The sequence below is a fragment of the Xenopus laevis genome, chromosome 5S (assembly GCF_017654675.1).
Source record: "Xenopus laevis strain J_2021 chromosome 5S, Xenopus_laevis_v10.1, whole genome shotgun sequence".
Taxonomy (NCBI): domain Eukaryota; kingdom Metazoa; phylum Chordata; class Amphibia; order Anura; family Pipidae; genus Xenopus; species Xenopus laevis.
The window spans coordinates 89,710,305-89,736,219 of NC_054380.1; the positions used below are offsets into that span (position 1 = coordinate 89,710,305).

The 25,915-nt window shown below is 36.7% G+C and overlaps 1 protein-coding gene across 11 annotated transcripts in view; it reads right to left on the reverse strand.

Annotated features, from left to right (window-relative positions):
- Positions 1-25,915, reverse strand: part of LOC108718052 (lipoma-preferred partner homolog) — a 221,653-nt gene that overhangs the window by 94,551 nt on the left and 101,187 nt on the right. For all 11 annotated transcript variants that reach the window (XM_041564759.1, XM_018265625.2, XM_018265624.2 and 8 more), the window contains 3 exons: positions 23,402-23,614; positions 7,654-7,769; positions 1,607-1,729 (listed from right to left, as the gene is read on the reverse strand). In XM_041564759.1, the coding sequence (XP_041420693.1) occupies positions 1,607-1,729; positions 7,654-7,769; positions 23,402-23,603 (441 nt within the window). In that variant the 5' untranslated portion in view covers positions 23,604-23,614. The remainder of the gene's footprint in view (positions 1-1,606; positions 1,730-7,653; positions 7,770-23,401; positions 23,615-25,915) is intronic.

The following is a 25,915-nucleotide window of genomic DNA, read 5'->3' on the forward strand; positions in this document are numbered from 1 at the left end:
AGCATTATGTGGAGTTTTCTAATCTGTGCATTGTTGGTTCTATGTTGGTTCTATGTTGGTTCTATGTTGGTTCTATGTTTAATTACTAAAACTATGTAGCAGTAGTCAGCTAACTGCTTTTGTATCCTCCCCAGTTGAATTGTATATCTCACATGCAGCAGAAATATGCGTGTCTCCCCCAAGGCTCTTTTTTTAGGCTGGAACTCCTCTACTTTGGCAGCCATATGCTTATGCATTTATAGCAGCCCAGAGCACCCAAACTGTGTACACTACTGCGAGAGGTAAGATCCTGATCTGATTATAAAACTTAATTACTGATATGTGGATGTTGGACCCTGTGGGCTGAGACTGAATACAGCCTATCTATCTCAAGCTATTATTAATTAATTAATTAATTATCATGTATCCTTCAAGTTTAAAAATATATATTTGATTTAAATTAAAGACCTTTGTACTTCAAATGCAGCTGTAACATTGCTAGAAAGCTGCAGACTGATTTGGCTCCATTTCAGTCACCCGTTTAAACTAAATTACAGCCACAAAATCATTGATCTTGCTGTGAGTAATGCTCACCTGCCTTATAAAATAGGGGCAGTTGGCAGAGCAGTGCTAGACTTGGTATTTCACACAGCTACTATTCACATAGTACCTAAGGGTCACTGTTGCACTGGCTAAAATTAAAAATTGCCGGCGCTAAGCACAGGCAGCGATTCGTTTTCCGAAGTTGCCCGAAGTTTCCTCGTAAGGCAACTTTGGGCGACTACCGAAAACGTATTGGTGCGTATGCTTAGCGCCGGCAATTTTTCATTTTAGCCAGTGCAAGAGTGAGGGAAGGCATTCGGGGAGATTGGTCGTCGCAAAGATGAGGCGATTAGTCGCCAGGCGACTAAATCTCCTCGAAACGCCCAGTGTGACCTTACCCTAAAAAGATCCTTCCCTGGCACAGCTCTAACTATATTAAAATCCTTGCAGGACATGAACTATTTACATGCTGCAGAATGAGAAAACTGATTTTCCAATGCTATGTAAAGGCATTTCATAAGTTAATGTTTTTCCCCTTCAGGTTGTGAAACTAGTATCCCACACAAATGCCAACACGGTTTTGTGGTCTTGTAACTTCTGTTCTGTGAATGATTCATATATATTGAACACAGGAAAGACACAGAGTCCCTCAGACTGACTAGAAAATCTCAGTTATCTGTGTTTATAAGATACACTGCTGAAGCACAGCGATGATTTTAAAATAGTATCTAAGGTTATAGAATGCAGCATATGGAGACTGATATTTTCATGGTTCTATCTGCAATTTCCATTTTAATTTTCATTCTCGTAAAACCAGGGGTGTAAAAACAGTGCGCTGGGCCTCACCGCCAGAAAAATATTTGGAGGGTTGGAGGGCCTGGCATGCATAGGCATTTCCTCACGCAACCCACACCCCAGCGCTTGCTTGCTCGCTGAGGCCCGAGCGTGTCAATTTAGAGAAAAAGAAAGTGCTGGGGAGGGAGACTTCAACACTATAGAGGAAACGGACCCTGCGGTCAGAGTCCTCCTTTTCCCCAGGTGCATACAGGTATGCGCGCACACACACATATTGGGTTTTACGTACCTGTGGGGTACGTGGCTTGTATGGTGAACTGCTTTCCAAGTCAGCAAGAATACTTGTTAGAGAATCAATCTCGGCATCTAAACTTGAGCGCCGTTCCTCGATCGTCTTCCTACCAGTGTTTATCTGTAAAAGAGGTACCAAGAAATTAGGTACAAGCTTTGTTTTCATATTATATTTTCTACAGTTCAATATATTTCTCCTACAATACATTAGATTTCCTTTCTCTAGCATATCACCACTCTCTTAGAAGTGGGCATTCAATGTTACATTTTATGTAACATTGCTGCAGCAATACAGAACGTACCTATTTGAACAATCAATTCAGTGCAGTGAAGCTTGTGCAGTGTCAGGGTCAGAAGTAGACATGATGCCCAGGACTAAATTATATTGCATTACACTATGGAAATCACATCGCTAGAGAAATATCAGCTACCTGTCTATAAAATCATTGCCATACAGTGTGTGTGATCAGTCAACTGAATTTTGCTGCAACTTTTTGATTTCATTTACTCATATAAAATACATAAGAGACAATAAGATAAAAGAGTTTGGTAGTCCCCCAGCACTTCCCTATCACAAAGACAACATCCCAGACAGCTGCTTGTACTGTCTGTTCTATATTTCTACATTTCACAGGGGACCTTGAACTACATCCTGTCACCATCACTGTATCTGTGCCACTAAAACCAATTCATAATGGTAACTGCACAGAGCAGAGACTTAAACACATCATACCAGGTTGATGAACATTATGTGGAATTGCAGCTGTTGCTTTATTTTAAGAGCACGTTAGAATAAAACAGAGCCAGGACTTTTATAACTGGCAAAAAAACGGCACCTTAGATAAAGAAAAGTATGAGATTATTAAGCATAATGAATAATGTTCCAGTATGCTATTTTGCCATGTATTTCTAACACTATAATACAATTGCATAGCATACAATTATCAAATAAGGACTATCTAGCTCACAGTCATTGGAATCGAAAAGGTGACCATCAATGGTCAAGTGAAGTTCTACACCATCTACTTATCTGTGCAGTATGAAATGGTTACTACAAGCTATCTTCTGCACATTAAACCCAGCACTTCCAATGAGGTGGGCATACCACTTTCCTATGCATGACCCCATAACATAACACTGCCTCACCCTCATAACAATGACATGCTGCCCATGGGTCAACCGGTAGGCATGGCTGATACATGCTGGCACTTACATAGTTACATAGTTACATAGTTACATAGTTAAATTGGGTTGAAAAAAGACAAAGTCCATCAAGTTCAACCCCTCCAAATGAAAACCCAGCATCCATACATAAACCCCTCTCTACTTTTAATTAAATTCTATATACCCATACCTATACTAACTATAGAGCTTAGTATCACAATAGCCTTTGATATTATGTCTGTCCAAAAAATCATCCAAGCCACTTGTGTTGGAAGCTGCAACGGTATGCCTCACAACCTGGCAGCATAGTTTCTAGCTCCCACATGAGTCCATCTCCTGACTCCTGGATGAGGCACACGCATGTTAGACAGGTAGAGTCATCATTGCTCTCGGCCACACATGACACAGCAAAGGAGAGAATAATTGAATAGTCTAAAGTAACTGGTTTTGGTTGCACATATAAACAATGGTGTATGGCTCTGTTTTATAAAACAAAAAAATCATAAAGAAAAATAAAGAAAAACAGAATTATAAAGTTGTCTCTCCCCAAGAAAACCCCCAGTCCAAGGGTTGTCAATCGTTTTTTGGAATATACAGATAATTCAAAATAGGAAGAGTGAAGCAGTAGCCCTGAACTGAACTGGAGAAATTTTATATGGACAAATGGTCAAAAATACCTCCACCAGAATCCAGACACTCAAAATTTGCAAAAGGAGGTTCAAAAGTATTGAGGGTGCACACATCTATGCACCTGTCTAATTTTGGTTACGATGCATATTGCATATTTTCTGTTAATTTAATAAAGTTTATATCACTGCTGAAATATTACTGTTTCCATAAGGCATGTTTATATTAAAAGGAAGTTGCTACTTTGAAAGCTCAGCCAATGATAAACAAAACTTTTTCATATGACTGTGTAGCCATGGGGCAGCCATTCAAGCTGGAAAAAAGGAGAAAGGCACAGTTTACATAGTTACATAGCACATAACAGATATGAGCAGTCCATTACAATGGTGTTTAACTGTTATCTGCTATGTAACTCAGACTTTTCTTCTTTTTTCCAGCTTAAGTGACTGAATCCAAAACTGGAGAAGCAGGGAAGTATTAAACTGTATACTTTCTCATCATTTCATTATAACCAGAGGAGTGTGCTGCCAAATCAAAGCTAAGAAACCAAACCCAGATGCTGCAAAATAGCAAATGCTATAAAGATCTAAAGTCTTGTCAATGAATAAAGATTTTTACAACAGGATTTTAAAAAATAATTAACATATTTCTCCTTAAATCCTAGCAAAGATACATGTTCAATATCATGCCCTTTTGTCTGCCAGTTCTCCGATATTCTTTCACACTTAGCCTCAGAGGAGGAAACTGTAGACATTCAATCAAGCCTGACATTTATTATTTCCTCAAAATAGTTATTTGTTCATCATTGGGGAACTCAAGAACAATAAAATGCAGAACAGATGGGCCAGCATGCCTGCTAATTTTTTTGGTTAAAGGCAAGAGGCACATACAAAGGCAAGCCATAATACATAAATCTTCTATTAAAATTAGCCACTTTAACAGAGACCTAAGAATATTCAAATGGCTTTCTACATAAATCTGGCAATGGAAGGCAGCTTCATGTTGAAGGCATCCCAACAATGTTAGCTCTATTCTGACAATAAGTAGGGTTGCCACCTGGCCGGTATTTTACCGGCCTAGCTGGTAAAACACCTGCCAAGGCCGGGGCGGTTATTATAAATTTACCGGCAATGTAGCTGCCGGTAAATTTGTAATACCCTTAAAAAGACCCCTCGGCCCGCCCCCAATCCTCTGTAAATTTAGCTTATCCTTCGCTTTTTGTCCTGGCCGCGCCGTGGCCCCACCCCTTTGCGGAACAACCCAGCCCCCTTTGATGTCACACCACACCCCTTTTTGTACCCGTAAAAGGTGGCAACCCTAACAATAAGCCAAACTGTCATCGCAACTGGAGATCAAGCATCATGTTTACTACAAACATACAGAAAAAGGAGAAATTGTTTTCCAAATAGAAAATGATACCAGTTTAATAACATACTTGTTTTTCTGGTTTTGTGGACTGAGGAAAAATGCAGTTAGGTCACACTACAGTGAAACCTCAATTTTACATCCCCCGATTTTAAGTTATCCCTCACTTTACATTGTTTTTTTGTGGACCCACCTATAAATTATGCATAATACATTTCCCTGGTTTTACATTTTCCCTGATTTTACATGTTTTTATTCTGGTCCCTTGAAAAAAATAAAATGGGGGTTCTACTGTATTTACATTTGTTACAGCAGAACTGTAGCCAAAGTATTGGGGGTGGGGTAAGATTCTTTAAAAATAACTATATTTATATAGTTCAGAATCTAGATATATTGCCTGTGATAAACTTGAAATGGAATGGCTGTCTTAAACGTTTCTTTGACTTGTTTATATTTTCATTGGTGAAGAGAAAATGCCCCCTTGCAAATAAGAAAGGGTCAACGTGGAAAACACAGTGCTTCATTTTAAGCCAAAGGTGCTGTTAAATACAGTAGGTGATTTTCAAGATTCATTTTTTCAATAAGATCTGAAAATGCACAACCAATGGTGCAGTATTTGATGTCTCTGTATGCTCATAACATTTAATCTGAACAAAACATATAAAGCCAGTTGCTCTGCTGAGGTTGAAACACTTCAGGTAAAGAATTGCTTGCCTTAGTTATTTTCATTATAGGAACGTATCTAGAGAACGGTCTTTATGTTGTCACCAGAACTGTGCATCATATATGTATGTATGTATATTTTTATTTGTAAAGCGCTCCTGGGCAAAGCACTGTACAGCAAAACAATAAATTAGTAGTAACAAACAAGGGGTCAATGGAATAAAAAGTAACAATAAGTGCAGTATTAGAAATACAATTCACATAAATATAAAAAATATAATTACAATACAGATTAAGTTCTCAGTGTCAAGGAAACAAAAGGCTAGAGGACCCTACCCCGTAGGGCTTACAGTCTAAATGGGAGGGTAACATACAGACACAAATCAGAGGGGTATTAAAGGGATCCTGTTATCGGAAAACATGTTTTTTTCAAAACGCATCAGTTAATAGTGCTACTCCGGCAGAATTCTGCACTGAAATCCATTTCTCAAAAGAGCAAACAGATTTTTTTATATTCAATTTTGAAATCTGACATGGGGCTAGACATTTTGTCAATTTCCCAGCTGCTCCTAGTCATGTGACTTGTGCCTGCACTTTAGGAGAGAAATGCTTTCTGGCAGGCTGCTGTTTTTCCTTCTCAATGTAACTGAATGTGTCTCAGTCAGACATGGGTTTTTACTATTGAGTGTTGTTCTTAGATCTACCAGGCAGCTGTTATCTTGTGTTAGGGAGCTGCTATCTGGTTACCTTCCCATTGTTCTTTTGTTTGGCTGTTGGGGGGGAAAAGGGAGCGGGTGATATCACTCCAACTTGCAGTACAGCAGTAAAGAGTGATTGAAGTTTATCAGAGCACAAGTCACATGACTTGGGGCAGCTGGGAAATTGACAATATGTCTAGCCCCATGTCAGATTTCAAAATTAAATAGAAAAAAATCTGTTTGCTCTTTTGAGAAATGGATTTCAGTGCAGAATTCTGCTGGAGCAGCACTATTAACTGATTCATTTTGAAAAAAAAAAAATTCCCATGACAGTATCCCTTTAAGGTGCTGTAGTTACAGTTTGTTACACTGTTATATAAGTGCCAGTTCAGGTGTTGTTCAGGTGCTCTTTGTAGTAGTCTTTGAGTTTTGTTTTAAAAACACTGAAGGAGGATTCTCTCCTGAGAGATTCAGGAATGGCATTCCAAATGTAAGGAGTCGCAAGAGAGAAGGGAAACGGGAAACAGCAGTACTAGTGGGGGGTACAACCAAGCGGTTGCTCTGAGAGGAGCGGAGGTTTCGGGCAGGAACATATAGAGAGACAAGAGATGAGATGTAGTTAGGTGCAGAGGAATGAAGGGCTGTGAAGGTTATGAGGAGGAGTTTATAAGTTATTCTTTGTTTTATAGGAAGCCATGATAAGGACTTCAGCAGGGGAGGGGCCTGTACCCTTTTGGATGAGAGGAGGATAATTCTGGCATCATAATCCCTAATGGATGCCAGGGGGTTAACCACTGTGGCAAAATTACTAACAACAAAGATCAAACTGCCTTGAATCTCACTTCCCTGAGATTGTTTTATTAGTCACAAATAGTTCATCCTATAATACAATATAAAGTAAATCAGCAATTCGTCAGCAAAGTGATCTACTACCCATGTTTGCCGTCTTCTGCTCCAATGTGCAGTAGACAGATCTTTAAACAAATGTTGCAAATGTCACTAGTATGGCAATGCTACAGACAACTGATTGCCTTTTATTTGTAGAATCAATACAGCCCAAATTATTATTTTTTATTGACTAAACCTTTTGAAGTTGCTTAGCTTGACAATCGCTGAGCCCTTTGCCTGTGATTATTGTAACCTATTGTCAAAAATAAACTTGTTGAGTGTCAAACATTGTGCTTGGTGTAGAATGTAAAAATGACAGAACTACAACTCAAAGAATCTTTAAATGATATCATTGTTCATTGCTGTTGAACTGTTCTTGCTGGCTTCACTCTAGTTTAGCATAGCACATCAGGCAGCCTGTGTTTACTGTGAAAGAGGTTATCCTCTATATTCTATTAATATAATTTTTGGCTCACTTAATAGTTTACCAAAAATATGATGATTGCTATGCTGAAAAACCTTGAGGCAATGCAAAAATAATAATCTGCACATGAAAACGTTGGTTTGAATAGTTCCCAGCTGTAGGAGTACCTTAAAAAGTACAGCACATCTGCTATACAATTCTATACACTGAACTTACCTGAACATTAAACATTGCTTCATCAGGACGTGGTGGAGGAGGGAGGTTACCAAGTGAAGATATGGGCTGAAGATTATCCTCAGGTGGTGGTGGCGGTGGTGGTGGAAGAAAATCCTCTGAAAAACAATTATATTGGCTTATTTGTAGTTAAAGGAGAAGGAAAGGTATTTTACAAATAAAGTTCTGTACATTAGCCACAAAGTGGAGAGTTACTTACTGGAATCGTTGCTCTATATGTTTTTCAATGTGTCTGCAATCCCAGATCATTGTAAAAATTTCTGTGAGATACATAGAATAAAAACGCCATCCCTCTCGGTATCTTAAAGGTCTCTAAAAAGGCTTGCACATGTGCTTTACTTCCCCCATGCGATCGGCTATAATTAGGTCAGGTGGTACACGGCCAACATGGCGGCCGCAAAGACTAGAAGGTGCAAAAACTTCAACGTCACAGTATGAGTGCGACAGACCGAATTGGGCAGTGAAAATAATGAGGTTCAGGAGGGGTACACACAGGCAACAATTAGAGATGGGTATTGAAAATGACCTTTCCTTCTCCTTTAAAGTAAAATAAATATTGAGAAAGTTAAAGGGGTGGTTCACTTTTAATATGTTATACAATGGATGATTCAAAATAACTTTTCAACCAGCCGGTTGTTTTTGAATAATTTCCCTTCTTTTTCTGACTCTTTCAAACCTTCAAATAGGGGTCCTTGAGCCCATCTAAAAAGCAAATCCTCTGTAAGGCTACACATTTATTGTAATTGCTACTTTTTATTACTCCTTTCTATTCAGGCCCTCCCATATTCATATTCCAGTGTCTGATTCAAATCATTGCATGGTTTCTAGGATACTTTGGGCCCTAGCAATTGCTGAAATTGCACAGTGGAGATTTGCTGAATAAAAAGCTCAAGAACTCAAAAATCACAAATAATAAAATGTTTTAATTATTTGCGAATTGTCTCAGAACATCACGTTTGACTACAAACGAAAAGTGAATATAAAGGTGAAAAGCCCCTTTAACTGAAGTTTCTCACAGGAAGCTCACAAGTATAGTACTCAACTATTGCAAATTTAAGCCAGCCTTTAGCCAACCACTTTTTTCATATACTCAACCTTATGTGCTAAATACCTATCCTTTCTTAGAGCAAGATCCATCTTAAATTACAACTCTTTAGGAAAGGTTGGTTTATCTGAAATAGTCCTTAATTCTAGTGTAAAATGAAAATATGGCTAATAGAAATAACAGGGCTGGAAGCAAGGGTAAAAAGCCAAGACATGTATAGGTCACATGTATACCAGTGGCTCATTTTTAGACCGGTTCCTTTCTGTATCAGAGGGTCTCTATCCTCCTATAATTTTCCAGACACAAAGCAATAATGTGATTGGACCGTATGTGTGTGTGTGTGGTCAGATTGCCCCACTAGCCTTAGTTACTTGGTACAGCTCTCGGGGGGGGGGGGGGGGAAGGAATGAGACCACATAACTATCAGAAGGATTAATGGCAGTTATATGCAATCTAATTGGTAATAAAAACTTAGCCAAATCATTCCTGAATATGGCTTCCATAAAGTAATGTATTAACAATAGTCCCTTTAATCTAAATTTAAAAAATATAATTCCTAGTTGCAAGGGATGTACTGAAGCTGGGATCAAAATAGATAACCTTTGCAATAAAGTAAAGCAAGAGAAAGCAGTTTGGAGTTATACTCTGGTTTCGTATATTGGGCCACAGCTCTATGAATAAGTGACAGAAATGAAATGTCTAATTAGCACAGTCAGTGGGTGGATGTGTTTGTATCTAAATACTTTCCAAGCACCTGTTATCTGCTTGTCATTTATTAGAAATACTGCCAGATAGTGACATGGCAACAGAGTAACATTTCATTAAGAACAACTTAATGTGTGTCTGTAATTGTACTTTGAAACAAAAGGGAATAGCGGCAAAGCAGCTGCCGAACAGCGCACTGAAACCCTGCCTCGCTGCAACTTGAATAGAGACAAGCAATATGGAAGCTGTCAGATTTCAGGTGACTGTGAGGATTCAAAAAGCCCCAAACTATGGAACTGCTCCATTTTTTTCCCCTAAAAGCAAACTGTATCATGGAATAAGCAATTTAGATTTGTACAGCAGAACACTTGGGGGCAGATTTATTAAGGGTTGAATAGTAAGTTCAAAAAAATTTCTTGGTGTCAAAATTCACACATTCGAATTTTAATTCCCCAATTCAAATGTAAATTCGAATGTGAGATGCATCACACCTTGACCATGGAAACAGTTCTAATTCAAATATTCGCTACCTAAAACCTGCCGAGTTAATTTACAAGTCAATGGCAGAGGTCGGCTGAACCATTTGAATATGTTAATTGCCTTCATTCATTTCTAGTTTTTTTCAGGGGAAAACTTGATTCGAATTTTCTGGTTGGGACTATTCAATCAAATATTAGACGTTCAAATTTTTTTATAAATAATAATAAGAGTTAAAAAAATCGACAAATTCAAAATTCGACCTTTAATAAAACTGCTCCTTGATGGATGAAATCATCTATCAAAAAACATAGCTATAATAGGGAAAAATACTTTAGTATGGTGTTTTAAAACCAACCAAATTTATAACCCTTAGGTTAATCTAAAATTGGCACTTTTTCTATTGAGGTAAACTGTTGCCACTACTCTATGGGGGCTAACAAGAGAGAGAACCTGGCTGGCAACAGTTTGCATTTGGTTATAGGAGCAAAGTTATCTGCAAGCAGACTATTACTATTCATTTCAACAATGGGAAAAATTGCACCTCTGTATTTACTAATGCCAACAATTAAATATATCCTTTCATTGTTATACCTGAAGCTGGCTGAAAAAAAGGCACTAATTGGTTGATATAGCTTATTTGCAGAGAGAAAACATCTGTCTAATGTTGCCATGATCTAACAGTAGGCACACTAGGGCTCAACTGGTGCCAGACCAAACAAGCTGCAAGAAAACTTTAGCAGAATATTGTTCCTCAACCAACAGGAGTGACATTTATGCAAAATGAAAGCAGCTTGTTGCTAATGGCTTTATTTCCACTGATTGTGGAGTTGAGTTGCCAATTTAGGAATCCTGAGCAGCTGAAATGCTGAAAGAAGTACAATGGACATATACGTCCATTGTACTTTAACTTGGTGCCGTGTGCAAATTAGGCATCGCTAGCGTAACTTCGAACCGCTGATCATAACATCGCTACGCAACTTCACAAAACGATTGGCAACTTCGGATCTTCATGAATTTGCGCAGCCCTGGCGAATCTTCTTCTGGGGAAGTGCGGCGAAGCCAACGCAGTCACAACTTCGGAGGTAAGTAAATTTGCCCCTATATATTTAAATTACACCGGCAACAAATGCTCTTAAACAAGAAGTATGTCCATACTAATAAATCATTTTCGGTGTGTGTGTGTCATGTCACAGAACTGAGATGAGTGAGCTTGAAGTGGCTTTTTACAGGGGAGGTTCTCTTTTAATTAACTTTTAGGGGCAGATTTATCAAGGGTCGAATTGAAAATTTCAATTTTTAAATTCAAATTCGCGTTTATTTTTGTGTAAATTCGACTAGGGAATAGTCCAAATTCGATTCGATTTAAAAAAAAAAATTCAAAATTCAAATTTTGAAATTTATCATGTACTGTCCCTTTAATAATTCAACTATTCGCCTCTAAAACCTGCTGAATTGGTGTTTTAGCCTATGGGGGACCTCCTACAATCAATTTGGAGTCGTTTGGTGGACATTTTTTTTTTAAAAAAAATTCGATTTGAATTTGCAGCTCCATCCTATTCACCTGTTTTTGAAAAATTCTATTTTTTTTTTATAAATTTCGATTGGTCATTTTTTTTTAGAATTTTGAGTTCATGGGAGTTGATGGGATTTTTTAGAAACTCCAATAAACTGGAAATTCGACCCTTGATCAATCTGTCCCTTAGTATGTTATAGAATGGCTAATTCCAAGCATCTTTTCAACTGACTTATTTTTTATTTTTAATAGCTTTTGAATTTTTGCCTTTTTCTTCTGACTCTTTCTAGCTTTCAAATGGAGGTCAGTGAATTGTTCTGTAAGGCCACATATTTATTGTTATTGCTAGTTTTTATTAGTTACCTTTCTATTCAGGCCTTGTCATTTTCATATCCCAGTTTCTTATTTGAAATCAATGCATGGTTGCAAGGATAATTGGAACATTTTGCTGAAACTGCAAAATGGAGAGCTGCTAAATAAACTAAATAAAGCATAAATCACAAAAAATAAAAATGCAAACTTTCTCAGAATATCACTCTCTACATCACATTAAAAGTCAATTTAAAGGTGAACAACCCCTTTTTAATATCAAAATTACATAAGTTTCCTGATTATTGCTTTCTTTACAGATACAATTAAGAACTACAAAATACTTTACTTTTCAGGAACAAGGTGAAACAGAATTCTGTGCAAAGGTTTCAGTCTAATCAGAAAAATACAAAAAACTTAAAAGGCTCAAGAGAAAGTTAATATTAAAATCTTGGCTTGTTTTGTTAGTGTGTTGAAAACTTGAGTAGGAAGAAAAGGGGGGGTCACCTCGCACACCCTGGCCGTCTGAATTATATATATATAAATATATAAATATATATATATATATATATATATATATATATATATATATATATATATATATATATATATATATATAGTGCTAGATCTCTGACAGGTAAATATAAACACCACTAACTTTAGTACACTGAATATACTACATTAATGGTTAAGAAACAATGTTGCAGCAGCCAACAGACCTGCAGCAAAACTGAAAAGTGAACAATCCCTTTAATGTTAGCATATACGGTAGATGGTGAAATCCCCAAATGTTTTTCAATTTAAGCTAAGGGAAGATTATTGTTAAATTTCAATGTAGTTATAATATATTCCCAAGCAGTGTTGCATCCTTCCTGTGTTAACCTCGGAGAGGTATACAGGTTTACCTCTGAGAGACCTCAACTCTTTTTAGCATCACACAATTTTTCTTGTCTTCTATTGCCCCTGCCACAACTTTTTTTTAAAACGTGTTGCTGGCATCAAATTCCAAAAAAACATATTTCCAGAAAAAACAGGTTAAATGATTTGCAAGCCACCCATTCGCTTTTTATTTACATTTCAGACCCAATCTTTTTTAGGAAATGGGGGTTGTATGACAAAGGCAAATATCAAAATAATGAATGCATACTAGATGCATTTATTCCTTGACTATTTAGGGGTAAAACCTACTTAAAATTTGAAATAAGCTGCAATTTAGTGGGGATACTGAAACATGGAAAGTTAGTTGTGGGTTAAAGATGTAGCATGGCAATAGTTGAAACCATCTCTTGTATGATGGTGCAGGGATGTTAACAGCATAAAATATTACTAATGCTGGAATCTTCCCAGATTGCACAATATTATTCCTCAGAATTCACAAGGAAACTAGGAAAGCCCAAAACAGAAAGCACAACCAGGAGGCATGCAACAAATTACTGTTCCAGTAAAAGTACACATCAAACATACAGGGGCAAATTCACTAACATTCGTAGTTTCGCCAGGCGCAACTTCGCCGCGCTTCGCCGCACTTCGCCAGGCGTAGTTTCACCAGCGATCCGCAAATTCACTAAAATCCGAAGTTGCGATCAGGGGTAGCGTAAGGTTGCGAAGTTGCGCTAGCGTTGATTCGCTATGTAAAGCGAAGTTACGCTAGCGAAGGCTAATTTGCATACGGCGCCAAATTCAAATTTCAATGGAGGAATACGTGTATCAGCACTACAAATGCCTAGAAAACCTTCAAATCAGCAAATAAAAATTTTATTTTGCCCTACACATGTGCCCACTGTCTAGGTAAGTTGCCATGAGTCAGGAAATGTAGGGGGGAAGGAGGGGAGCCCCAAAAATTTTTTCGATCTTTTTCAGCCTATCACCCATAATATAGAAAACACGCCAGCGTTTTTTGGGACTTAGAAAAAATTTTGACTTTTTTTGAAACAATCCCTATCTACTCTTTTGCGCTTCGCCAGGTGTGAGGTGGCGAAGGAAGTCTAGCGTAAAAGGTAGCGTTCAATACACTGCGCAAGTTAGTGAATTTGCGTAGTTACGTCGCTAGCGAAAATTCACCAGGCGTAAGGGTGCGAAGTAACACTAGCGAAACTACGCCAGCGTTCGTTCGTGAATTTGCGCAGTAACGAAAATGCCAAACGCTAGCGAATTAACGCTAGCGTTCGGCACTTAGTGAATTTGCCCCACAGAGTTTAAAGCAGGCCCTCCACTCATAAACTGATTGTTTTACATAAATGAAGAAATTTATGGTTCTAAGCAACTTTTCATCATTGCAACTGAAACCGCAGTGCATCAGAGCATCCAATATTACATGTTTAAAGACTGCAATAAATAATTTTTTAGTTGTTTGTGTATGCCTTCGCCATCAAACCTCCATTCTTGAATTCAAGCCATTCATTTTGAATAAATGAAACAGATCATGTCAGTTTGGCCCTTTATAAAGGAGTATTTGGCTCCTTTATAAAGGGCCAAACTGACATGATCAATGTGATTTTGTTGAGTACAAACAATCCCCTTTAATAAATTTGATAGTTTACAGAGGATGAACAGAAGATAACTATTGTGTTCTTGTTGGAGGAAAAGTTTCTCTGCTATACCTGGGGCATACCCAGTAACAAACAGTGTCGGACTGGGATGCCAGGTGCCCACCAAAAGACCGTAGACTGTGGGCCCACTTTCCAAACTATTATTCCTCCTCTCTCAACCTCTTTGTTCTCCTAATCTTTTATCTCTACATACTATACTCTATTCTTCCATTATTAAGACTCTTTTTCCCATAAAGAAATAGGGAATGACCATGAAATAGGCCAAATGGCTAGAAGCAAGAGGGCCCACTGACACTTGGGCCCACTGGGAGTTTTCCTGTTATCCCGGTGGGCCAGTCCAATACTGGTAACAAATATACTCAGAGTCAGATAAAACAGTGAGTATTTTGAAAGGCTCAAATACAAATTAAAAGTTCTTGTGGTTTAAAGTGGGTGTTGTTTAAAAACAGAGAGTGGTCAACACTGGCTTCCATTATAGGCCCTCTACCATGTAGGCCAGAAAAATTCTTGGTCTCTGTACCAGAGATGTTGGACAGCAGTGGTTTAGATACTGCTGAATGAAGAACACAGCAGAGTTTTCATATATCTAACTGCTTGCTAAAGAAGGAGGCACCCTCTGAAAATGTTGAACCAATGATGTTTACAACAAAAAAAACAAACAAAAAAAAAAAACCCTTCTTGTTTATATTGCAAGCTCTAATGAGCAGGACCCTCTTTACCTCCTGTACTGGTTAGTATTTGTATGTGTGTCATGTACAACTTTCTATTGTGCATTGCTGCAGAACATGCTTGTTTCTATACATATTTGTTCATAACTATTACAAAATACACCGTTTGACCATGCAATAAATACAGCAACATAAATAAAAACCCAGACGTTTTACTGGAGAAACAAAATGCAGAAGTGACAAGTCTGATATGTCAGGTAGTTGCGTATATAGAGGAAGAAAGGGACTAGGCTTGATGTTTTAAGAATTATGAGGAAATAGGGAATGAGGACTTTAAATGTCACAATATCATTTACACAGTGACATTTATAGTTTAAAGATGTAAGGTTTCTCTGGAAAAACAAATTAAGAGGTAACATAAAATATGCAAATAAAAAAAATGAGAGAAGATTATGGGGAATCCAATATAGCATTAGAGCAGAATTATATTTGAGGTCAATGGCACGTAGGTAATTTTCGCCACTGGCATATATATACACCCGCAGGGTTATTCAAAATCCCACAACAATCCACCCAAACCTCACCAAACACTAAAGAATGTATTTTCACACTGAAATGAGTGGAAAAGGTTAGAAGGCAGCAGACGGAGTATTCTCTGCTGGTATATACACAACCTTTGTGTCATTAACATTAAGGAGAGCACAATCTACATCTGATCTGTCTATACCCAGGGGATTAGGCAAGGACTGAATGCAGGCTTTATTTATTTGAACACAACACAGTAAATCCAAGCTATGATGATCAGTAAGCTCCAGTCTCATATAATTAAAGAGCCTTAAACGAGAAACTATTGTTATTGAATGACAGAAGGGGCCCACATTTTGTCATAGGGCAAGACATTTGTTAGGTATAAAAACTAATAAAGAAAGACATCTGCACTGTAAGATTATTCTTCTAATAGATCATAATCTACTGCATTGGTTACTATGGGAATGAAAATTGTAGCAAGAAAATAAAAATGCCTATAAATCTTTGTTCTTATCAAAGCTAACTGAACAATAGACTTTGTTTTCAAGTTTCTGTTCATAGCATGTTTCTTTAATTTCTTTCATTTATCATATTGTGGCACTACAGAAGTTGCCATGTACAAGAATAAGATAATAAAAACATCACTGGTAAACTTGTCCAGAGGCTGCGTACCAAGATTTAGTGTGGCAATTTTAAATATGTGTCATTCAAATACTGTAACATTGGGAAACCAATTTATTAAAAGTCGAATTTCAAATTCACAATTCGACTGGGAAAAAATGTAAATGTCTAATATTCAATATTCATCTCCAAATGGCTCAACAGATCTCTGCCATTGATTTGTACATAAACTCAGCAGGTTTTAGGTGGCGAATGTTCCAATTAGGACTGTTTCCATGGTCGAGGTGTGATAAATCTCGAAAATTCAAATTTGCATTTACTATTCAACCCTATTGAATACTATTACTATTGAACCCTTGATAAATCTGCCCCTCAAAGTTCACTCAACTATATGCTAATCAAGATGAGTTTTTAATTGCACTGCAAAAATATTGTATAATACATATAGTAAAAATTTTGTTATTCCATTCTCATGGCTGGCCTTCATGGCAAACTAAAAGAAATAGGCCAAAGTCAGACAGCAAGCTGGCTCCACTGCGCTTTACTGCTCTCTTCCGCAGCTCTATATAGTCGGTGTCGGACTGGGCCAGCAGGGCACCTGCCATGTGCCCTGGAAACCTTTTTAAAAAAAACACTTTAGCTGTTGCGCCTCCGTGCTGCTGCACCTTTGCACAGACGCGCAGTTAGCTGTGCGCCGCGTTCGGGCAGCGGGAGGCCGCTAGGGTGCCCCATGTGACTGCCTAGGGGGGCCTTCATGTGGCAGTCCCGGAGGATCCCCATTACTCTGGTCCGTCCCTGTATGTAGCTGCACTGACAGGCAAAGCTTTTAAATGCGGAGTAGCTGAGTGCAGCTATACATAGTAGAGTGAAGATCAGCCCAAAAATGCCAGCATTTTAGAAAACTGGGATTGAAAAAGAAATGTAAAATTTAGATATTGTAGACATTGTAGCACAAATCTCCAGCTATTGGAGAGCTACAACTGCCAATTATCCAGCAAAAGTTAAATTAGTTATGAAAGTTGAAACACAGAATTACACATCACTATTAATACCAAAAAAAAGTGGATCCTAAAACATGAAATGCAGATGTCACACTGTATGTATTTAAATGAGTAAGAAACTGTGGGAGTTAACAGGAAAGCTATTTTGGGCAAGAAAAAGGAATTTTCGAGAAGTCAGTTCAAATTTTCTCTTTTATGAGATTTGAAATGATCATTTTGCATAAATTCAGCTATGAACAAATGGGTCTCTTTAGTAAGATAGAGGAAGCAAATGCTGTCAGATTTCCTGAACATGCCTATTGCTGTAACCCCCAGGGACCTGATAATAGTCAAAGGAATATTTCCAGGAAACCTTCTTTACTGTAATTAGTGAATAGTGAAATACATTTTACCCAAGAACAGATTATTATCAGAAACAAGAAGAAAACATACATACCAGTAATGAAACAAGAACATTTTGGGAAGAATGGTTTCATTCAATATGCACAAAATACAGATGACCAGACCATTCTGCAAATGTTGGTGCCATTAATTACAATTAGCCCTAAAATGCATGTCAAAAAGTTGGCTCTTCAGCACAACAACAGAATTAAAATGTTTTCCTATAGAGTTACCAGTACAGTTATGGGACCTGTTATCCAGAATGCTCAGGACCTGGGTTTTTCAGATAAGATCTTTCTGTAATTTAGATCTTTATGTCTACAAGAAAATAATTAAAAAAATAAATAAACCCAAAAGGCTGGTTTTGCTTCTAATAAGGATTAATTATGTCTTAATATGGATCAAATACAAGGTACTGTTTTATTATTACAGAGAAAAAGGAAATTGTTTTTAAAAATCTGGCATATTTGGATAAAAAAGGAGTCTACGGGAAATGGCCTTTCCATATTTAGGAGCTTTCTAGATAACGGGTTTCCGCATAACAGATCTCATACCTGTAGTATGCAATCCAGCACAAATCACAATCAAACTTGGTAAGCAACAATTCCAAAACTATTAGTATCAAAGTAGCAAGAGCCAAAGTAGGATACCTACTATATCCATATATGCTAACAGAAATAAAGAACTTCAGACACTGGTAATTAAATTTAATGGTATGGAGTTCACCTGTTTATACATCTCATAAATGTTTTCTATAGCCAGCATGATATGTGGCACCAGTACACCCACTGAGGCTGAAAGAATTCAAACCACAATTATGAAAGCCCTAAGATAAAGAATATAAAAAGTGGATGGGTTCTGATGCATTTATAGGAGCATGTGGAGGGTGCAATGGTATTTATGCTTTTCTGAAAAAAGATCATAATTATTTGCTTTAATAATTTATGCAAAATTTCTTTAAAATATTTAGTTGATTTGCAGAAAATATTTGTTTCAGGTAACTTCTAAATGGTAATGGTAGATATCGCGCTGAAGTACAAGTAAAGAGGCCATGCTTCTATGTTCTATTGGCATCTATGAATCTAAAAGTCTATCCCTAGATCACTGGAACCACATTACAGAAAAGATGTATGCAGCATAAAAATACACATTGTATACACATATTATACATATCGTTATAGTTAAATGCAAAATACAAATATGGTCAGTCATAACCCCATTTATTAAAAAAGAAATACATATCAATATTACTGCAATAAAAGTAAAACATTCAGTCTGTTTTTCAACTGTCAGTTAAAAAAAAAATTTCCAGTGGTGTTAGAATTTCAAAGTGGAAAATGGCTTAAATTTAATTAAATACCAGAGGAATCCACAAACATACTGCACATCAATTAAGTGTAGTAAACTGCAAACACAGGAGTTTAAACAGGGGCAGAGTAAGTGCAGAGGGGTTTTTGTTTGCTGCCAAGATTAATATTTATTTGCAATGGCTCTATAAACAGTTTAGAACAACGCTGGTTCACTATTCTTTAAAACTGATATTAATTCTCTTAAAAAAGTATTTTCTAAATGAAAGAGGCTGTTATAAGCCTTTTTTTAAAACATGAGTTAAATCTGGCTATTCTGTTTATGAATATTATTTAAATCTCAAGGGTGGGAAAGAGATGCCTTTTTTTAAAGACATGTAAAGACATTTCCCTAAAACAAATAGCAGCTTTAACCTGGAGGCCATTTTCCTTCTGACACATCATCAATGTATTTATATCTGCAAAAAGCACATATGCGATATAAAGTTCTTGCTATTAAAGAATGCCAGGCTACTATGATGACACGTCCTGCTTAGACTGAGCACTGTAATGGCTACTGTGAGCTCCGGAGAGGGGGTTAAGATTTAAAAATAGGAGCAGAGTTTCTATTGGAACCAGCAATGCCATCTCTTCGCTGAGCGGGTTAAAGGAGCAGAAGGAATCCTAAGTGATAAAGCTTAATGCTGCAGCTTTACTATTAACCTTTGAACAATCAGAGTGGCAGGTATTTAGAGATTTCAAAGAGGCTCTTTGGTGATTACATTCTTGCATGGGGGTTTACATGACCTTTAATGTTGGAAATATGTATTAGACTTTGCTGTAAGTACATGGTGCACAGATGCTTCTCTCAGCAGTGTGTACTGCCCTTGGCTCCATACAGAAAGTGACAGCAGTACTGAGACAGGCATAAATGCAGAACATACACTTATGTTGGTTCCTGTCTACAAAATGGGGATCCTCTTTAAAAAAAAAAAAAAAAAATTTAACTAAGAAAGAAACTTTTTTTTTTTTTACTGAAGAGGAAGTGTTATTGCAACTTTCTAAGTTTCTGCATTTAAATAGATAAGTATGTGGAACATCCTTGAGCACTAAAATATCTTTGGTTTGTGCTTGCAGCTTCCTACAAACGGCTGACTTTATATGGTCATAAATTGTAACATCAAGTATTCTTTTTATAAGCTGCGGAATATGTTGGGGTTTCATAAATGTGCTAATATTAAAGACACAATAAAAATAATGTTATATTAATAATTTCACTTAAAATAACCATGAAAACTACATATATGCAGCACCTTTGATCATTTCCAAACAAATACCAGTTATCAGGTAAGAAAAAACTGAAGCAACAGAGTACATAGGCAGCTACCTCTCAGCCAGGTACAGAGGTACATTTCTTGTCATTGACATTTCATTTAAAAAAAAACAACAACTTTCTTGTGTAAGTCAAAAGACTTACATTTTTTAAACCTTTATGAAATGACACAGTCTTTGTAGTTAATTGTGCAATTGCAGCTGTTGGGACTTAGCCAGTTTTATAATTAATTTGCGTTAAAGAGAACTGAGCCTTAAAAAGAAAGCTAGTAATCCAACTAAGGGCATCTACTGAATCACAGATCATAACTGTAAAGAGCCATGGTGACTTTAGGTTGGTACTAAATCAAATAAAACGTATGCTGTAGAACGTTTAGCTACATTAGTTCTCAATAAATAGGTAAATTCTAGTGTACTAGCACCACACTTCTATTTAAATATGTCTGCATTTTCTACTAGCCTTTGGTTCAGGAACCGCTGTATGGTCCCATCAGCTAAGATTGGTACTTGGCAGCTGAAATTTGAATTGAGTGTTCAGTTAGTAAAAAGTTCAAACAAGCCCAGGACGCCTTTCAGAGATAACACATTGCTTACAATGAACAAAGGCACCAACTGATTCTCTGGATGTAATGGAAGCGTTTGTGGCACCTTATCTCATAGATTTATGGCTGTAAACCAAGACTTCCATAAATCTGAGGAAAAAGGCTCAGCAAAGACTTCCATTATCATCCATGGAAGTTAGGTTTGTTAGCACAGTGTAGGTAGTTTCTCTCAAAGAGAAGCAATTGGCTTGCTTTATCTCTTTGCAAACCCAGCACTACATACACAATTCATGTGCCATGTACTGGCACTGGTAGGTTAAAATAAATAGACAGATACCAGGAAAATGGTGGGCAGAATATAACAGTGCCATTGTAAAAGGTATACAACAGACTGCTAAAAAAATTAGCAAAGGAAGTGCTTACCATTGACAAGAGGGCTGGTTTTGTATAACATCCGAGGTAAATTCAGGAATCTCACAGGGAAATTCCCTTCTATTTCTCTTTCAATGCATAAACTATAGATGTATTCAACAAGTGTTTCTATAGCTCTATGGTTTAATATAGTTAATTGTGAAGAGGAATTACAGACATTTCTACTGCCCCAACCTCACTCCTAAGAATATATTAAGGATATCTCTGTTATAATTAAAGCATGTTTAAATATTTCCTTGTTTGAAAACTATAGTGGCGCTCGCTTGCATCTGTAGCAATACAATCTAAATCTCTAGGAGTGTAAACGTCTGGTCACTGTTGATCAAACCTGGCAGGTTTAAGTTATGAAAATAATGAATCTAAATTAAACCACAAATTCCAAACCTTCATAATCTTGTTAAACTCTTAGCAGTTTACTTGTATGAAAACAACACATCCAAGATGGAAAAATAAGCAGAATAAACTCTCAGTGGCACAGTAATGGTGGCCACAGAATAAATAGATAGATTAAGGAAGCACAATATGAAAAGGTTATTTATTAAAGGTCAAATTTTAGAGTAATGTGAATTTTTTAAACTTTATTATATTATATTTACAATTTGAAGAGGTATGTTATTTATGAAAAAAATTGGACGTCTAAAATTCTGTCCCGGCCCGAAAACTCGAATCAAATTTGATTAGTTTGATTGAGTTTTCCTCTGAAAAAAACCCTTGACTTTGGCACATCATTTTTTTTTGATACGCAACATTTTTTAACTCCTATTGGAGTCTATGAGGCGTCATTTCGAAGCGAAATTTGGCTCATCACTACTAACTTTGGCTCATCACTATTAACATCTTCAAATAGTTCAAGGGACCTCTGCTTTTTACATTAACTTGGCTGGTTTAAGGGTCGAGGTGTGATAATCTCATACTCAAATTCGTGTTGGTGGTTTTAAATTCAAATTTGTGAGTTTTGACATTGACATTTATTTTTTTTTTCAGTGTCAAGTATTAAATGTATAGCAAGACAGTGTAGAGAGAAGCAGGGTGTGTGTTCAGTTCTAAAGACTGCATTTCCAGCAGGAAAGGAAAATTTCAGGGACAATAGATTGTAGCTTAAAGGTTTACATCTTTAACCTAGTTCAGATATATATGGCTATACAGATAATGACAATTACTATGGAGAGCAAACATGATCGGAATGGAAAGTTTTAGACCCCTTAACCATCCCTGCCTTAATCTTTCCTCTTCATAGTAGGATATGTTGTGAAGGGAAGAGAAATAAGTATGTTAATATTTTTTAATGGAAGATCATTTTCAGGTTAACCTCTTCTCACCAGTCCATGAGTAACATCTCTAAAATTGACCAGAAGCAATGTATTTCAGCGTCCGTCTCCTAGGGTCAAGCCACTAAAACTATTATATACTGTAACTAGCTGTAACACTAAGCAAAATATACATTCAGTAGCGTTCTCAGTGGGAGGCGGATACTGATACAGTTTGGCAGCACAATTGACAGGACATTTTAACTAGTAGACCAGATGGGGGAACTGACTGACAGAAAGAAAGTGGGAGATTGTGTACAGAAAACCAGAGGAGATCTACAAAGGAAGATGACGGGATTAAAAACGAATATAAAATAATAGCCATTTGTCTTCCTCTCCCAGGCACTCTGGTGGCAATTGTTGATCAGGAACATGCACAGTTGAAGTGAGGACTAGATTAGTAACCCAATTTTGTTAATATGCTTATTTTCATGAGGAATTGGAGAGTTAGATTTTTTTAGGGTGCAAAGATGGTGAGGTTTCTGAAGACTTTTGGAGAGAGTAGAGTTTGTGTAAAAGGGGTTGGTTCTCCTTAAATGTATGTTTAGTCTTTGGCAAAATGTATAGGCAGATATAGAACAAACATGATTTACAGAACTACACTTCATGACAAACAAGCAGTCTTTAAAGGGACAGCAGTTCAGTGTAAAAATAAAAATAGGGTAAACAGATAGGCTGTGCAAAAAAAAAAAAAAAAGTCTAATATAGTTAGTTATAAAGGCTGGAGTAAATGAATGTCTAACATAACAGATAAGAACACACCTTTCTGCTTTTTCAGCTATCTAACTGTGAGTTAGTCAGCAACTATAAGAAGGGCCACATGGGACATAAGTGTTCAGTGAGTTTGCAATTGATCCTTAGCATATTCTTTAAATACACCTGACCTCAGCACCCACAACACAAAAAAAATTGTTGTCCACAGTCAAAGTTCTGAAAATCCACAATTGTATCCATTATTGCCATAATGCACACTTAGATTAAAATAATGGTTATCCAGTTATCAGTTTCACATTATTGACAAATGCACATACCATCATTTCCTTCTGACTGTCCACCTCTGTATGGATTATATTTCGGTTTTGGAGCAACAACTGGAGCAAACTTCTTAGGTGGCTGTTGAGTAGACACAGAAATACTTGGAGCACCAAATCCCTGAGTGGTCTCCATTCTTGCAGTCACGTGTCCAGCACTGTCTCCATAGCTTTTAGGTGGAAGCCATGATGGATGAGACATCTTTGACTACACTAAAACAAAAAAATAATAATAACACAATTTAAACAATAAAAAGCAAAGGTTATATAACCAAGCAATCATTCCAACTTCCAATTCAACAGAATTTAAAAAAAAAAAATGTGAGCGATTTGAGCAATTACACAATTGTAATTGCAGGACTTTCTGCAAAATAAAATGAAAACCCTTTAAAGCAAGAATTTGTGCTATTCTCTCCTTCAATTACACAATTGGACTGTTTTAGTAGAGACAATTCTCAGTATTGACTATGGCAGGGTATTATCTAGCATTTTATAGCCACGACAAAACTCAACAATTATTCCACCTTCAAATTAAAGCACTCACAAGTCCAGCCACAAAAGATTAATGGAAGTAAACATGCCGATTTCACTTAAGGAGAAAGGCTTTGTCAGCAAGATCTGATAAACTGTCCACTAGATAAAGTGACAAAAATGCTGTACTTCTAACTGCTGCTCTCATCTCATCTTTATAAAGGTCAGTGACTTACACTGATACTTATTTCACCAACACTTGAGGATTGACAGCAGATGAACAAACAGGAAATATACTATTTCTAGGGATCCTCTCCTACATCTGAAGATTTTTGCAAAATATCCGAAACCTTTAAAAAAATTTGGCTTCACAGGGAAATTCGATATCTGGAACTTGAAAAAAAAAAACAATATCCAAATATACTGTACTGTTATTGGGTTACTATTATTAATAACAATAATAATAATAATAATAATAATAATAATAATAATAGCACAGATCTTTTCTGAGATTTTGTTTTAAATCTCTACATTCACCCCACAAGAAATGAATAAAGGTATGGGCCTGTTATCAAGAATGGTCAGGACTTGGGGATAAGGGATCTTTCCGTAATTTGTATCTCCATACCTTAAGTCTACTAAAAAATCATTTACACATTAATTAATCCCAATAGGATTGCGTTGCATCCAATTGGAATTTATTATTATTTTAGTTGGGATCAAGTACAAGGTACCATTCCATAACTACAGAGAAAAATGAAATCACTTTTAAAAATTGTAATTATTTGATTACAATAGAGTCTATGGGCGACAGCCTTTCCGTAATTTGAGTTTTCTGGATAACAAGTTTCTGGATAACGGATCCTATACCTGTACCAGCATTTATGCTTGATTTTAATAAAAGACTGTAAGAAAGCCTTTACCAGGCTAAGCTTTACTGACGTGATCTAGCGACGACAAAGAGCAGAGATGCACTAGCTTAACCCAATACAATACAGGGAAAATAAACCTACACTTTAGACTATCCCTTCAATACCCCTGCCTGGTTAAAATCTTCAGTAAAAAAATTAAATAAATTGTCATTCTAAGTAACTATCCAATACACAGCCTGTTAGGCACTATAAGGGGCATATTTATCAAGGGTTGAAGTTCGAAGTTCAAAAAACTTCGAACTTCAATAGAGGTCGAAGGTTTTTCAGGGTCGAAGTGGTCCGTATTTGAATCGTACGATCGAAGGAATATTGCCTTCGATCTATTTCGATTCAAAGTTTTCCCCCAAAAAACTTTGATCTCAGACTCCACCAATTGCCTCCATATAGGTTCTAGGAGGTCCCCCATAAGCTAAAACAGCACTTCAGCAGCTTTTAGGTGGCGAATGGTCGAAGTCGAAGTTGTAAAGAGACAGTACATGATAAATTTCGATATTCGAATTTCAAAGCTTTTTTCAACTTCAAATCGAAGTTGGACTATTCCCTAGTCAAAGTACCCAAAAATTACTTTGAAAATTCACTTCAACCTTTGATAAATCTGCCCCTAAGTGTTTGATTTGATTTTCATTGAGTCAAAACCTTTTTTAGTATAGACTTGTTGTTTAGTAGTTTGGAGTAGAAAAAAATTTACCCATTTTGAATTTGTCAGAATGCATTCCAAAAAAAATAAAAATTAAGTTTTTCTAGGGTAAAAAAATTATTTTGGCTTTACCCCACATAAAATGCACTATATATGTTGATTTTGTAGTAACTAAAGAAACCCTTATGACAATTTATATGCATTACAGTGATTTTGGGGCACTATATGCAAGATACCGTACTTTGGTAATCCTATTCATACTGGGAATCCAACTGTTTGGAGGACCCCTGGCAGCCATATTTAACCCTTTAAGTGCCAGCAGAATTTCACATTTTGGTTACACGAAATGCCAGCCGTTTTTGAAACATTTTGTGCTCTCTCACTTTAGGGGCATTTTCTGAGGGGAAACCTATAGTTTACCTAGGAAAACTATACATTGTTTTTTTCGGTAGAAACTGAGCTTTCTAAATCTGC